The sequence below is a fragment of the Brachyhypopomus gauderio genome, chromosome 13 (genome assembly GCF_052324685.1).
Source record: "Brachyhypopomus gauderio isolate BG-103 chromosome 13, BGAUD_0.2, whole genome shotgun sequence".
Taxonomy (NCBI): Eukaryota; Metazoa; Chordata; class Actinopteri; order Gymnotiformes; family Hypopomidae; genus Brachyhypopomus; species Brachyhypopomus gauderio.
Genome location: NC_135223.1, coordinates 5,434,991 through 5,448,179, shown reverse-complemented (window position 1 = coordinate 5,448,179; position 13,189 = coordinate 5,434,991). Strand labels below are relative to the sequence as shown.

The window sequence follows — 13,189 nt, the reverse complement described above, 5'->3', positions numbered from 1 at the left end:
GACAAATTCTCTAGATATCAGAATTTTGTATCCACATAAAAATTAAATAAATAATGTGACAGGGGAAAAATACATATATCCTAAGGGTGGGTGTAATACTACTCACATGGTGAACTCCACCAAAAATCTGGGCAACTTTAAAGTTCTGTGCAAAGTCTCAAATCCTCTGAGTCACACTCCGCATTGCCACTGACTTACATCTGCAAATCCCATGTTTCAACAATGGTAAGGAAATTGGTGGGGATCAGCCAGTGTAATGACATTCGATCCTGCAAGTTAAATCTCTCTAGTCCATTTCAGAGCCTCCGAAAAACCGCTGCTTGAGGAGCTCGTGAGACTGCCAAAGCTTCTGATGTTAAAGTGGGCAGAGGAGTGACTCAGCAGGGTAAGATCCATCCTGTCAGTAATGCCATCCAATATTATATCAATGCCCAGATTAAGGCAGCTTCACAGAAGACAATAATAATGGGCTGATTGTATCCTGAAAAGGTTATTGGGTTTCATTCAAACAAGTTTCCCAACAAATAATTTAATAATAAAAGCTTCAGGATGACATTCATTCCAACAAATGATGATTGTGAGGTGACTTTTCAGAACCAAGTTCATTAAGCATTTGCATAAGAAGCACTTACATTCGTGTGTCCTCAGAAACCAAACCATACATAATCTTGCTTCTGATTGCAAATGTCTTAAAATGTCTCACCACCCCATCCCCAACATGCGGACCACACCCTGAGACTCACCACCCCATCCCCGACATGCGGACCACACCCTGAGACTCACCACCCCATCCCCGACATGCGGACCACACCCTAAGACTCACCACCCCATCCCCGACATGCGGACCACACCCTAAGACTCACCACCCCATCCCCAACATGCGGACCACACCCTGAGACTCACCACCCCATCCCCAACATGCGGACCACACCCTGAGACTCATCACCCCATCCCCGACATGCGGACCACACCCTAAGACTCACCACCCCATCCCCAACATGCGGACCACACCCTGAGACTCACTACCCCATCCCCGACATGCGGACCACACCCTGAGACTCACTACCCCATCCCTGACATGCGGACCACACCCTAAGACTCACCACCCCATCCCCGACATGCGGACCACACCCTGAGACTCACTACCCCATCCCTGACATGCGGACCACACCCTAAGACTCACCACCCCATCCCCAACATGCGGACCACACCCTGAGACTCACTACCCCATCCCCGACATGCGGACCACACCCTGAGACTCACCACCCCATCCCCGACAGGTTAGGTCTCTTTAGGCAAAGGCTGTAAGAAGGAAAACTGAATCTTAAAACAAAATAAAGGATGCCTGGGGACCCTGGCAAAACTGAATTTTCCCGAAGCGCATATGAATTTAAAGCAGAAGCTCCACAGCGCGAGGAGTGGTCACCATGGAGACACCGGATCACTGAGAGGAGTGGACACCAGATCGACACCATGGAGACACCAGATTGACACCATGGAGACACCAGATCGACACCATGAAGACACCAGATCGACACCATGGAGACACCAGATCGACACCATGGAGACACCGGATTACTGAGAGGAGTGGACACCATGGAGACACCGGATCGACACCATGGAGACACCGGATTACTGAGAGGAGTGGACACCAGATTGACACCATGGAGACACCAGATCGACACCATGGAGACACCGGATTACTGAGAGGAGTGGACACCAGATCGACACCATGGAGACACCAGATCGACACCAGATTGACACCATGGAGACACCGGATCGACACCATGGAGACACCGGATTACTGAGAGGAGTGGACACCAGATCGACACCATGGAGACACTGGATCGACACGCCGAGAGGAGTGGACACCATGGAGACACCGGATCGACACCATGGAGACACCAGATTACTGAGAGGAGTGGACACCAGATCGACACCATGGAGACACCGGATCACTGAGAGGAGTGGACACCAGATCGACACCATGGAGACACTGGATCGACACGCCGAGAGGAGTGGACACCATGGAGACACCAGATCGACACCATGGAGACACCGGATCACTGAGAGGAGTGGACACCAGATCGACACCATGGAGACACTGGATCGACACGCCGAGAGGAGTGGACACCATGGAGACACCGGATCGACACCATGGAGACACCGGATTACTGAGAGGAGTGGACACCAGATCGACACCATGGAGACACCGGATTACTGAGAGGAGTGGACACCAGATCGACACCATGGAGACACTGGATCGACACGCCGAGAGGAGTGGACACCATGGAGACACCGGATCGACACCATGGAGACACCAGATTACTGAGAGGAGTGGACACCAGATCGACACCATGGAGACACCGGATCACTGAGAGGAGTGGACACCAGATCGACACCATGGAGACACTGGATCGACACGCCGAGAGGAGTGGACACCATGGAGACACCAGATCGACACCATGGAGACACCGGATCACTGAGAGGAGTGGACACCAGATCGACACCATGGAGACACTGGATCGACACGCCGAGAGGAGTGGACACCATGGAGACACCGGATCGACACCATGGAGACACCGGATTACTGAGAGGAGTGGACACCAGATCGACACCATGGAGACACCGGATCGACACCATGGAGACACCTGATCGCTGAGAGGTGTCGACACCATGGAGACACGCCAAGAACAGCTAGCGGTCCTCAACTCTGCCATTTCATCCTCCAAGCTGTGTTGAAAAGCCATCACAACAATATCCTGCTTTAGGAGAGCGTTTACACAATTTCTTCATTCTGTTTAGGACCACTCTATGACAGTACATGGCTTGATGATATAACTCTCCCTGACAGCAAAACAGACCCCCCCCCCCCCCCCCCCCCCGCACTCAGAAGGATAAGAACCTCTAAACCTCTAAAACGGTCCTGTTGCTTTCGTCCTTTGTTTTCTCACTCTAAAGTTTATCTTATTTACACAGACGTTAGCCGTGCCAATGAGAGACTTTCATCTGGTTTAGCTCTTTTATCCCAACTCATTACATAACACAATCTGCGCTGCAAAAATGAAATCATGACAATTGTGTGCAGTAAGCTATGATTTCTGAGGTAGGAGGTATGAAGTGGGAACTGACCTGAGGTCAGAAATTATACATACATACATATTTATATTACATAATACATACAATAAAAAATACTACAAAAATGATTCTATGACAGAGAGGTTATGAGTACTGCAAGCAAAGTGTCTGTAAACCGCCTTTACAGTTACTGACATTTACAGGCAGAGGACTTAAATGTAATTTTGCTATATCAGACATGTATCTGAAAAACACATTGCAATATATGAATGATTTGAATATGAGCTGCAAATCATGGGTAGTTTTGCATACATAATCCTTCGCTACCATCGTCTACGTGTTCGGCGTCCGGGAATCAGGCCTTTCAGCTCTTACTGCTCCTCCCTTCTCTTCTCTTCTCCTCCCTTCTCCTCTCTTCTCCTCCCACTTCTCCTTCCTTCTTCTCCCACTCCTCTTTTCTTCCCTTCTCCCACTCCTCTCTGCTCCTCCCTTCTACTCCCTTTTCCTCCCTTCTCCTCCTACTCCTCACTTCTCCTCCCTTCTTCTCCCATTCCTCCCTTTTCCTCTCACTCCTCTCTGCTCCTCCCTTCTCCTCTCTTCTACTCCCTTCTCCTCTCTTCTCCTCCCACTCCTCACTTCTCCTCCCTTCTTCTCCCACTCCTCTCTTCTCCTCCCTTCTCCTCTCTTCTCCTCCCTTCTCCCGTCTCTTCACTTTTCTGCTCCTCCCTTCTTCTCCCACTCCTCTCTTCTCCTCCCTTCTCCCATCTCTTCACTTTTCTGCTCCTCCCTTCTCCATCCCACTCCTCCCTTCTCCTCCCTTCTCCTCCCTTCTCCTCTCTTCTCCTCCCTTCTCCTCTCTTCTCCTCCCTTCTCCTCTCTTCTCCTCCCTTCTCCTCCCTTCTCCTCACACTCCTCTCTGCTCTCCATCTGTTATGGCAGGATGCACTGATGTTGGAATGCAGAGATGATAGATAACACCTGAGCTAATCTGCTTACTTCAGCGTTGAAGAACAGGCACATTTTCACGGTACCTTGAACCAAACCGATCTCGACTACCAAAGGAAAAGGAATAGATCCTCCAGGCGTTAAAAATACCTTGGTATGATTTGAAGCGCAAAAACGAAATATATAAGTTAAAAGTGAATTGTTTAGGTGAACTGGCTGTTTCTACAGTTCCAGAGTGGCCAGATACTCAAAATATAAAAAAACAAAGTCAAGTCCTTCTTAAGAAGCACAATAGAAAACAAAGTCAAGTCCTTCTTAAGAAGTGATGAATTATGGAGAGTTGCTCACTAGCAGTGATGCAATGCTGAGAAAATTGAGCTGTAACTTATTACAGATTGATCTGATTTTGTTTAGGGACTGCTGTATACAGGGCTGGGTGAATGTCTCGGGGCAGTGTCTGAGTATCTGGTTGCAACTTTATTTCAGAATGACCTATATTTTACTTGTGCCGCTACGTAAACAAATATATGGTTCAGCCTTTATTTACTATGTGATACAACATTCTCGCAGGGCTAAACGAAAATAGACAAGATAGGGCTGTACTTTCCCACAAAAACAATCAAACTGTCTCGTCGCAATAAACTCCCCAGTCACAATAAACGCAGCGTGAGACGGCAACAGAAGCGGATTTCACAGAGTGTGAAATCATAAAGCACAACGGAACCCTGATTGTCCTTTAGGGCCACCCTGGAAGAACTCACTTTCACACCCGCTCACCATTTTCTGATGTTCTTCGCCTGTGCATTATGGTCTCTGTGTCCTGCAAGCAATTTTCGCCGATGACATTACTTCCAGGCCTGTAAAAGTCCTCGCTCTTGTGGTGTGAATCACACCAGAGCTTACCAGCGAACATGAAAAGGCTGCTATTTAACCACATGTAAACATTCAGCCTCAACAATAGTTCTGCACAGCGTCACGGCGGTTGTATACGCGGAGCGTGCAGGGTGTCTCCATCGCGACGAAAACCCTGGGGAGATGAGCGCAGGCCGGCCTAACCAGCCAGCGTGTTTATAGAACGTTCTGCACGACGTGTGTTCCGCAGCCTGCCTGGGATCGGAAATCCCGAGGACGTCTCGGGGCTGGTGAGCTGAGAACCCGACCACATTTTCCACTGGAGAGCAGCGTAACGGGCCGACGGGGAAGCGCAGTTTTACGAGGAGACCGGCCTGCCAGACCTTGTGCGGCACACGGTTTCTGTAACTCGGGAGCCGCAAAAACAATCCTAAACCATGAGAGGTTTCATAAGAGGGTTACATTTGTACATACATTACATAAGGGGGTCTCCAGAGGATCGCTGAGGAGCGAAGGTCATGGGCGGGGGGCGCTGCACCTGGAGGAGGCTGCAGTCACCAGCACGGCCTCAATGACGATCCAGCATCACGAGATGCAACTGGATGAAGTTGTAGCAGGTTACGCAGAATCAGAAGCGACAACGTGCACAGGGTCTCTCTTGTATTACAGTAAAGGGTAAAGAAAGCAAGCTGAAAAAACACCTAGGGCCAAAGACTACCAAAGAAGACAATAACCGCTGGATGGTGGATCGTGGCAGTGATTACTGGTGACTGACAGGTGATGGAAAACTGCTTCATGTGCTAAAGTGCTTTTCCAAACCCAAACTTTGTTTTCAAAGCACTCAAGGGTCACAGTGCACAATACTCATTCATTCATACTTCATTCATTCATGATAAACAAAGCCCTGGTGAAATGACCACCATGGTCCTCAACTGTCCAGCTCAGTCTTCTGGAAGCTTGTCCAGAAACCAATGTGTCCAGGGACAATATTTATTTTATGGTTGCTCTCATAAAACACAGCATGAACTTTTCAACCTTAAATTCTCACAGCGTGCACAAATTGTGATGACATCCCCAGATCTACGCCCGTCCCACCCAGCAGACCGTCCGGGGTCTGACACGTTCCCTTTGGCGTTGTTTGATGCACCGAGATGTTGACCAAACTAAAGTCGCATGGACACCTCGTTCTCATTTTACTCCCAAAAAAGAATTCTGTTCATCAGGAGTGAAAAGAACGTGCGGGCCCTGGACAGTGTTGTTTGACAGCTGGAGCAGAGATGTGATAAGGTTTGGTAAACACTTGGAGAGCTGAAAGTTTCTGACCACTTGACCACAGTGTTGCAGACCGTTAAAGACATGGCTGGACAAAGTTTCGTCAGGAAAGGTTTATTCATTCTTCTGGTTCTTCACAACATATCATCAGGTTTGACCACAGAGATGTGTTCCAACACCATTCTACCTGGATCCAAAGGTATTTATTTGCTATGCTGCGGTTGTAGTTAAGGGAAATACAGCTCTTAAAATCCACTGTTCTCCGTCAAGACAAAAAACGTTTTGAATCATATTTCTTACTTTTTGATTGCTCTATATCATGCACAAAAATATAATTTCAGATAAAAAGATCAGAAATTGACAGACATACTAAGAAAGACATACTATTTATTTCACGCTTAAATGCTTTCTATATGACAGCTAGTTAATCTTCTTTAAAGTAGAACTCGCAGTGAAATCTCTGTATTAAAATTTGCGCTTCAGGTCTGAATCAAGTGGTCCCGGTTCACCATAAGTGGACACACCCTCCTTAACGCTGCCTACACCTTTAGAAAAAAATACGTATTCACATTGTAAAACAGGAGAGACGCCATTAAAGGAACGTCCCTTATTAAAAAGCATGGTGCTGACTTTAAGGGACCCGGTAATATGTGCTACGCCCTCGGCGGTCCTTTGGCACGGTGAACCAGACCAAATCTAACGTCTCACTGCAGTGGGTCCCGTGGTAGCAGCACCCCAGGCCGAGCTGTCTCTTGGAGTCGGGCAGGCTTGGGAACATGCTGACACCAGGCCCGCGTTTGCCTGTTTTCCATTACATGAGATGCTGGCATCCATGCAGATTTTGCCCTTTAGTTTTGCATAGAAGCTAAGCGACCTCCTTATTTTCTGGGAATGCTGCGTAAAAAAATCCCTGACAGAAGCAAACTTTGTTGTCTCTTTTTGGCTTACGCTCTCTACTGTAGCAGCAAAGCAACGTAGCACTTCGGGGAGTGAATGAATGTCCGTATTTAAAAAGCTGAGATTAATGCAAAGGTTTGCTTGGAGGAGACCCATCCCAAACAGGTCCTTTTGCATCAGGGGCGCATGACCGTGATCCCACAAGCCCAGTGAAACCTGGCAGGACTGCTCGAACACACCCACTGGACTTGAGAAATACCTGATGACTTCAAATGGAGCTCATGTGCAAAAGTATATAGACAGACAGACAGACAGACAGACACAAAGACAAACAGATAGACAGATAGACAATAGATGGATAGATAGATAGATTTCCTTGCGTACATCTTCTTTGAACGTTGTGCATTGGTTTTCTTCACAATCCTTCTACCTCCGTTCCTGTTAGGAGACCCTGGTGAAGTGGGAGACAGAGGAGATGATGGAAGACAGGGAAAAGCCGGTCCCCCTGGACACCGAGGTCTCTTTGATGTCACTGGTTTGCTATTAAAACATGCAAAACATTGAGCAATTAAAGGGAAGTTGGCCAAAGCCAGTTCTGTCACTGAACAGCCCAAAACAGACAGCTGAATTAAATGCTTTTGTTACGCAAACCTCACAGGCTAGTTTTATTTTTAGCAAATTAGCAGGCAACATGGACTTTGGTTTTGGGTGTAACATTTTAGAGAAAACCTTCATTTTACTCAAATCACATCTTGAGTTCTAGTTATGACGTCAACCAAATCTGAATTAGTATTGCGACCTGCAAACATGTGATACTGTTTGAGATTTCCTTTTTTGTTTGTTTTGTTTGTTTTTTGTTGCCAAAGCTGACAATAACCAGTGCCACCAAAACATCAAAAGAATCTCAGAAGTGGGTCAGGTTCAGGTTTAAAAAGTTCAGAGTTCCTCTGAAAAGTTTCTTTGAATTGACTGTGTGCTGGGTGTGTGTTGGGTGTGTGCTGGGTGTGTGTTGGGTGTGTGCTGGATGTGTGTTGGGTGTGTGTTGGGTGTGTGCTGGATGTGTGTTGGGTGTGTGCTGGATGTGTTGGGTGTGTGCTGGATGTGTGTTGGATGTGTGTTGGGTGTGTGCTGGATGTGTGTTGGGTGTGTTGAGTGTGTGCTGGATGTGTTGGGTGTGTGTTGGGTGTGTTGAGTGTGTGCTGGATGTGTTGGGTGTGTGTTGGACTGTGTGTTGGGTGTGTGCTGGATGTGTGTTGGGTGTTTGCTGGATGTGTTGGGTGTGTGTTGGGTGTGTGCTGGATGTGTGTTGGGTGTTTGCTGGATGTGTTGGGTGTGTGTTGGGTGTGTGATGGGTGTGTGCTGGATGTGTTGGGTGTGTGTTGGGTGTGTGCTGGGTGTGTGCTGGATGTGTTGGGTGTGTGTTGGGTGTGTGCTGGGTGTGTGTTGGGTGTGTGCTGGGCGTGTTGGGTGTGTACTGGATGTGTTGGGTGTGTGTTGGATGTGTGTTGGGTGTGTGCTGGGCGTGTTGGGTGTGTGCTGGATGTGTTGGGTGTGTGTTGGACTGTGTGTTGAGTGTGTGTTGGCTGTGTGCTGGATGTGTTGGGTATGTGTTGGGTGTGTGTTGGGTGTGTGCTGGATAAATATTCTACAGGTGAGAAAACATCCAAAGGTATACACTAGCCTCCTCTATGCTTGTCATTTTTGGCATTATGGTCACACAGCACTGATCCAGAGTCAGCTAATTGGTGTGCCTTAGCCTACAGCTGCAGCACTGACCCAGGGACTGCCCAGCTGTGGGTTAAGGTACATCAATCGGCTGACTCTGGGTCAGTGTGGTGGACACCAGAGTGAGGTGGCCACACCGCCTCCCTCAGACCAGGGTTTCCTAGCCATGCCACACGTGAGGACACAGGGGCCGTCTGACACCTCCAGAAAAACCCCTCCCCCAACACACACACACACACACACACACACACACACACACACACACACACACACACACACACACGTGAGAGGGTGGGAAAGAACAACGAAATGCCGGGGAAGGTCTGAAGACGAGTAGTTGAATGGCTTTTCACTTAAAACCACAGAGGAATTAAGGTTTCACGTGTCTGCATGAAGTTTTAGATTTATTTTTACTGATGCACCTAAACATGAGAATACAGAAAATTACAGCCATTCCTTTACAGGAAATGTAATGTATAAATCACTGTGTCTCCTGTGACCTTGGCAGGAGTAATGTGGAACAGAACCTTTGTGCAATGTCAAAATTCTATCTGAAAAAATTAAATAAACCACATAAAATTACATACAGTTTGATGTGCGCTGTACATCTTAGATTTGCAACAGACATTAAGGCAAAACGAGGCTATAAACGAAAGCGATTTCCCATCGTTCACAGACAGTCTGTTGCAATGAACATTTCCAAAACCTGGAAACGTAACTGATGATTTGTCTGGAAAGAAGCAATTATAGCACTGCCCAAGAGCAAGCTGGCCTGGTTGGTTAAACCATGGGAGACCTCCCATTAATCAGCTTTAAATGAGCTCAGGAAATGTTTATCCCTGCTTAAATGTAAGCATTCTTTCACCATCACACCCCGAGAGCAGAAAATGAAAGAAGAAATTTAAAAAAGAGACGTGTTTAAAGAGGCCCTGTGTTGTTTCAGCAGGGTTTTCGAAGACAAATGTCCTTCAAAGCGTTCAGCTAGCTGCTTTCTTCCACAAATCATTTCATTAGTGCTGTCTGTCTGAGGTTTTCCTGGTACGACCGGAGCAGTCAAAGGGCCTCAGAGGCAAAGCTGCATCAAGGAGCCATCTGAAAGTTCTTGTAGTTCTTAAAGCATGTGCGTGGTACCATTGGGTTGATCTGAACAAATCGCCAAGCTGACTGTGCGTGTAACTACATCAGTAATTGGTCTGATTAATACTGAGTCCTGTATTTCTTTAGGCAAAGCATCCAAACTGTCTCTCACAGATTTCCAGCTGGATATCTGCTTAGGAAATTTGGTCTGAGGGTCTCAAAAGCAAAAAGCCCCATCCCCTTTACAGTTCGGAAAATGATATTTAATCAGATTTATACTCCAGCCTCCTGACACAAAATTATGCAGCCACGCACAAAATACAGCAACAGGGAGAACAACAACACAGAAAGCCCTCAGATTTATTGTGCTTTGACAGCATGCTTTCCTCTCGTTTAGGGCTTTGGTGATGTTTGTGCAGCGGTTTGGACGGGGGTCAGCATGCTGATAACCTCGGTTTCTTGCAGGCCTTCCAGGAGACAGTGGAGAGAAGGGGGTGGCAGGCCGGTTGGGGAAACTAGGTCCTTCAGGAGAGAGAGGTAAATAAATGTGATCAGACACCATCAGACTGCAGGAGAGAGTGGTAAATAAATGCAATCAGACACCAGAAACCTGGTGATCCCCCTTAAACGCCTCTGTCATAATCTGAGATTAATTCCCCAGAGCAAAATTGCTGTATCTACTGTACCAGTTAGGATGTTTCTTCTAATGATCATCAGTATTTCCATCGAATATGATATGTTTACTTTTCCCCGAGCTGTCACCTCTGAGCAAAAACAGCTCAAATCCACATCTATATTAGTGTGAAAGGTTCTCTGGGAAAAAGTGGGCGTAAGCTTCTGAGGAATAGCCCAACGCACCTGATGTGGTTGAACCAAGGCTTCGGCGATGACAGCGATCACTTAGTGAGCAGAATTAGGCGTGTTTGCTGGTTGGGTGGAACAGAATGTTGGACATCTTCAGCAGGGAACTAACCAGCTTTGGACAGCAGTTTGGACAACTATACACCACACATGTGTTTGTGTTTTGCTGATACTTAACCAAAATGTCACAGGGCCTGATTTCACGACTCTAAACAAAGAAAACACACACAAAACTTCTACAATTATTAAAGAATCATTTAAAATGATTACGTAATTGATGTTCAATCAGACTTTACTTACGGAGACAGATTCCTATCAACCAAAACAGACAAAGGAATTCCCCCCACATCATATTCTGAACTACAGACTGGAATATTCCAACAGACTGCTACCATCTAGTGGACATATCTCATGGCAACCTTTGATTGCACTGACTGTGGTCAAATCCCATGTGACCCCAAACGGGGGTTCAATCACCTGACGCTCTTTGCCATGCACCTGTCATGTTACCTTTTACTGTCTTCCAGTAACAACTCCACATCACGGCTGGTGAGGAGAGATGTGGCAGGGCGGGGGGGTGGTGTTGGGGATGGCGTTCTGCGCAAAGTACGATAACCAAATTATGTAATTTACAGGTGAGAAAGGGGAACGTGGGATTGCTGGTCCTCCAGGATTGAAAGGAAAACCAGGTAAAAAATCTGGGTCGTTGCATTTCAAAACAAACGGTATCATTTTGTACATTTTTACTGCCTGATAAAATATCATTACAAGCCACGGTAAAAGTCATGTCCTAAAGTAAGACAATCTGAAGCAGTCTTCACCTAGAGCTCTGAAGGTGACCACTGATAGACAGGGCCGGAGTGGGACACTTTTTCAGCCCGGGAGTTTCATGCCCAAATACGGCCCAAAATAATTTTTCCCTCCCAATCGGCCCAAACTAGAGACTGACATGAGCCGGCCCATCGGGAATCCTCCCGAATCTCCCGATTAGCCACTCCGGCTCTGCTGATAGACCGCTAACGTGTAGCTCTTGTGTAAGGGCAGGTTCTGTGGCAACAACAGCCGCCTTCCTTGACAAACACCACGCAACTCTGTCACCAACAGGCACCACCTGCGACTGCAGCAGGTACAGGAAGGTCGTCGACCAGATGGGCGGCAACGTCGGCAAGCTGAGAAGCGCCGCCACGTTCGTGAAAAACGGTGAGATTCAGCTGGCGAAGGAAGGCCATGGGTTTCGACTCGTTTCCGATGACGTGTTAGTGGCTCCTGGTGATGCAACATCCCAACAGGACAGCACAAAGTTTCCTGCCATCGCCGCAGGGGTGCGGTGCAGTCTCCCGGTCTCGCGCAAAAACGATAAAGAAACGATCAGTGTGCATCAACAGCAATCGTGAAAATATTTACAGCAGCGATGCGCAAGAAACCGCAGATGGCAAGACCACTTACAAACTGACCGTACTTCAATGTCTGTGATACTGAATACCCACCTTAGGACCTCTGCAGAGACAGTGATGGTCGTCCCATTCTTCTTGTACAGTGATCCTGGGCGTAAAGGAGACGGAGGCGAAGTTCTACCTGCTGCTTAGGGAGGCACGGCGTTACCGTGACGCCGTTGCAAGCTGCAGACTGCGCGGAGGCGTCCTGGCCATGGCGGAGAGCTCCAACCATACCGCCCTTCTGGCCAGCTACGTCGGCGAGGCCGGCCTCACGCACGCCCTCGTCAGCGCCCCGCCCCCGGAGGACGCCGGAGGGCTTGCAGCAGGAAGCGCCCAGGGCAACAGCACCGACGATGACCTACAGGGGGCGCTCAACAGTGGCTGCGTGCAGATGGGCTCTGATGGAGCGTTGAGTCAGACGGAATGTGATGCCGCTAAATATTTCATATGCGAGTTTCCCAAAAAGTAATTCAATGGGTTGTGTTGGGATTTGTAGTTCCAAGGTCCGCTGTGTAAAGTCCTACAGATATGACAGTTCTGACATAAGTTCTGGTACAATGGGGGACATATTGCAGGAATTAAAGGTTCTCATTTTCTGCCACATTTGCATTGCTAAATCTCATTCTAAATGTATTTTATCCTGAGTTGCACATTTGGACACTACACTACTTGACATATAGAATGCTAAAATAAATATAATAAAAATTAATAAAAAAATAAATAGCTGTGATTTATTTTTGACATGCAGTAGCTACTGTGTAAAAGTCTCAGGCCATCTTTAGATTTGTTGTTTTACGACCATATATAATTATTACTCAGTCTCTTTATTAAAATAATATACAACCAGAAAATACAGGAAATGTGGTGGCAGTATTAAAAAACTGAAAAAAAGAGTTCAAGGAAAATGACTTCTATAGGCCACCGTCGCAGGTATTTAGCGTGACCTTTATCTTAAGCAATAGCAGTAACTGGCTCTCTTAAACCTCGACTGAACCTGAGTTGAATGGTACCAGGTGCCTCAGAAAACCTTAGGACCACCTCCCCAA

General features: G+C 47.3%; 1 protein-coding gene across 1 annotated transcript; it reads left to right on the top strand.

Moving 5' to 3' along the window:
• Positions 1 to 5,996: 5,996 nt before the first annotated feature.
• On the top strand, positions 5,997 to 12,838 carry colec10 (collectin sub-family member 10 (C-type lectin)). The gene is made up of 6 exons (XM_076970987.1): positions 5,997 to 6,346; positions 7,490 to 7,561; positions 10,312 to 10,383; positions 11,343 to 11,396; positions 11,812 to 11,907; positions 12,245 to 12,838. The coding sequence occupies exons 1-6, from the start codon at positions 6,232 to 6,234 to the stop codon at positions 12,610 to 12,612; spliced, it is 777 nt and encodes a 258-aa protein (XP_076827102.1). The 5' UTR covers positions 5,997 to 6,231; the 3' UTR covers positions 12,613 to 12,838.
• Positions 12,839 to 13,189: the final 351 nt, after the last annotated feature.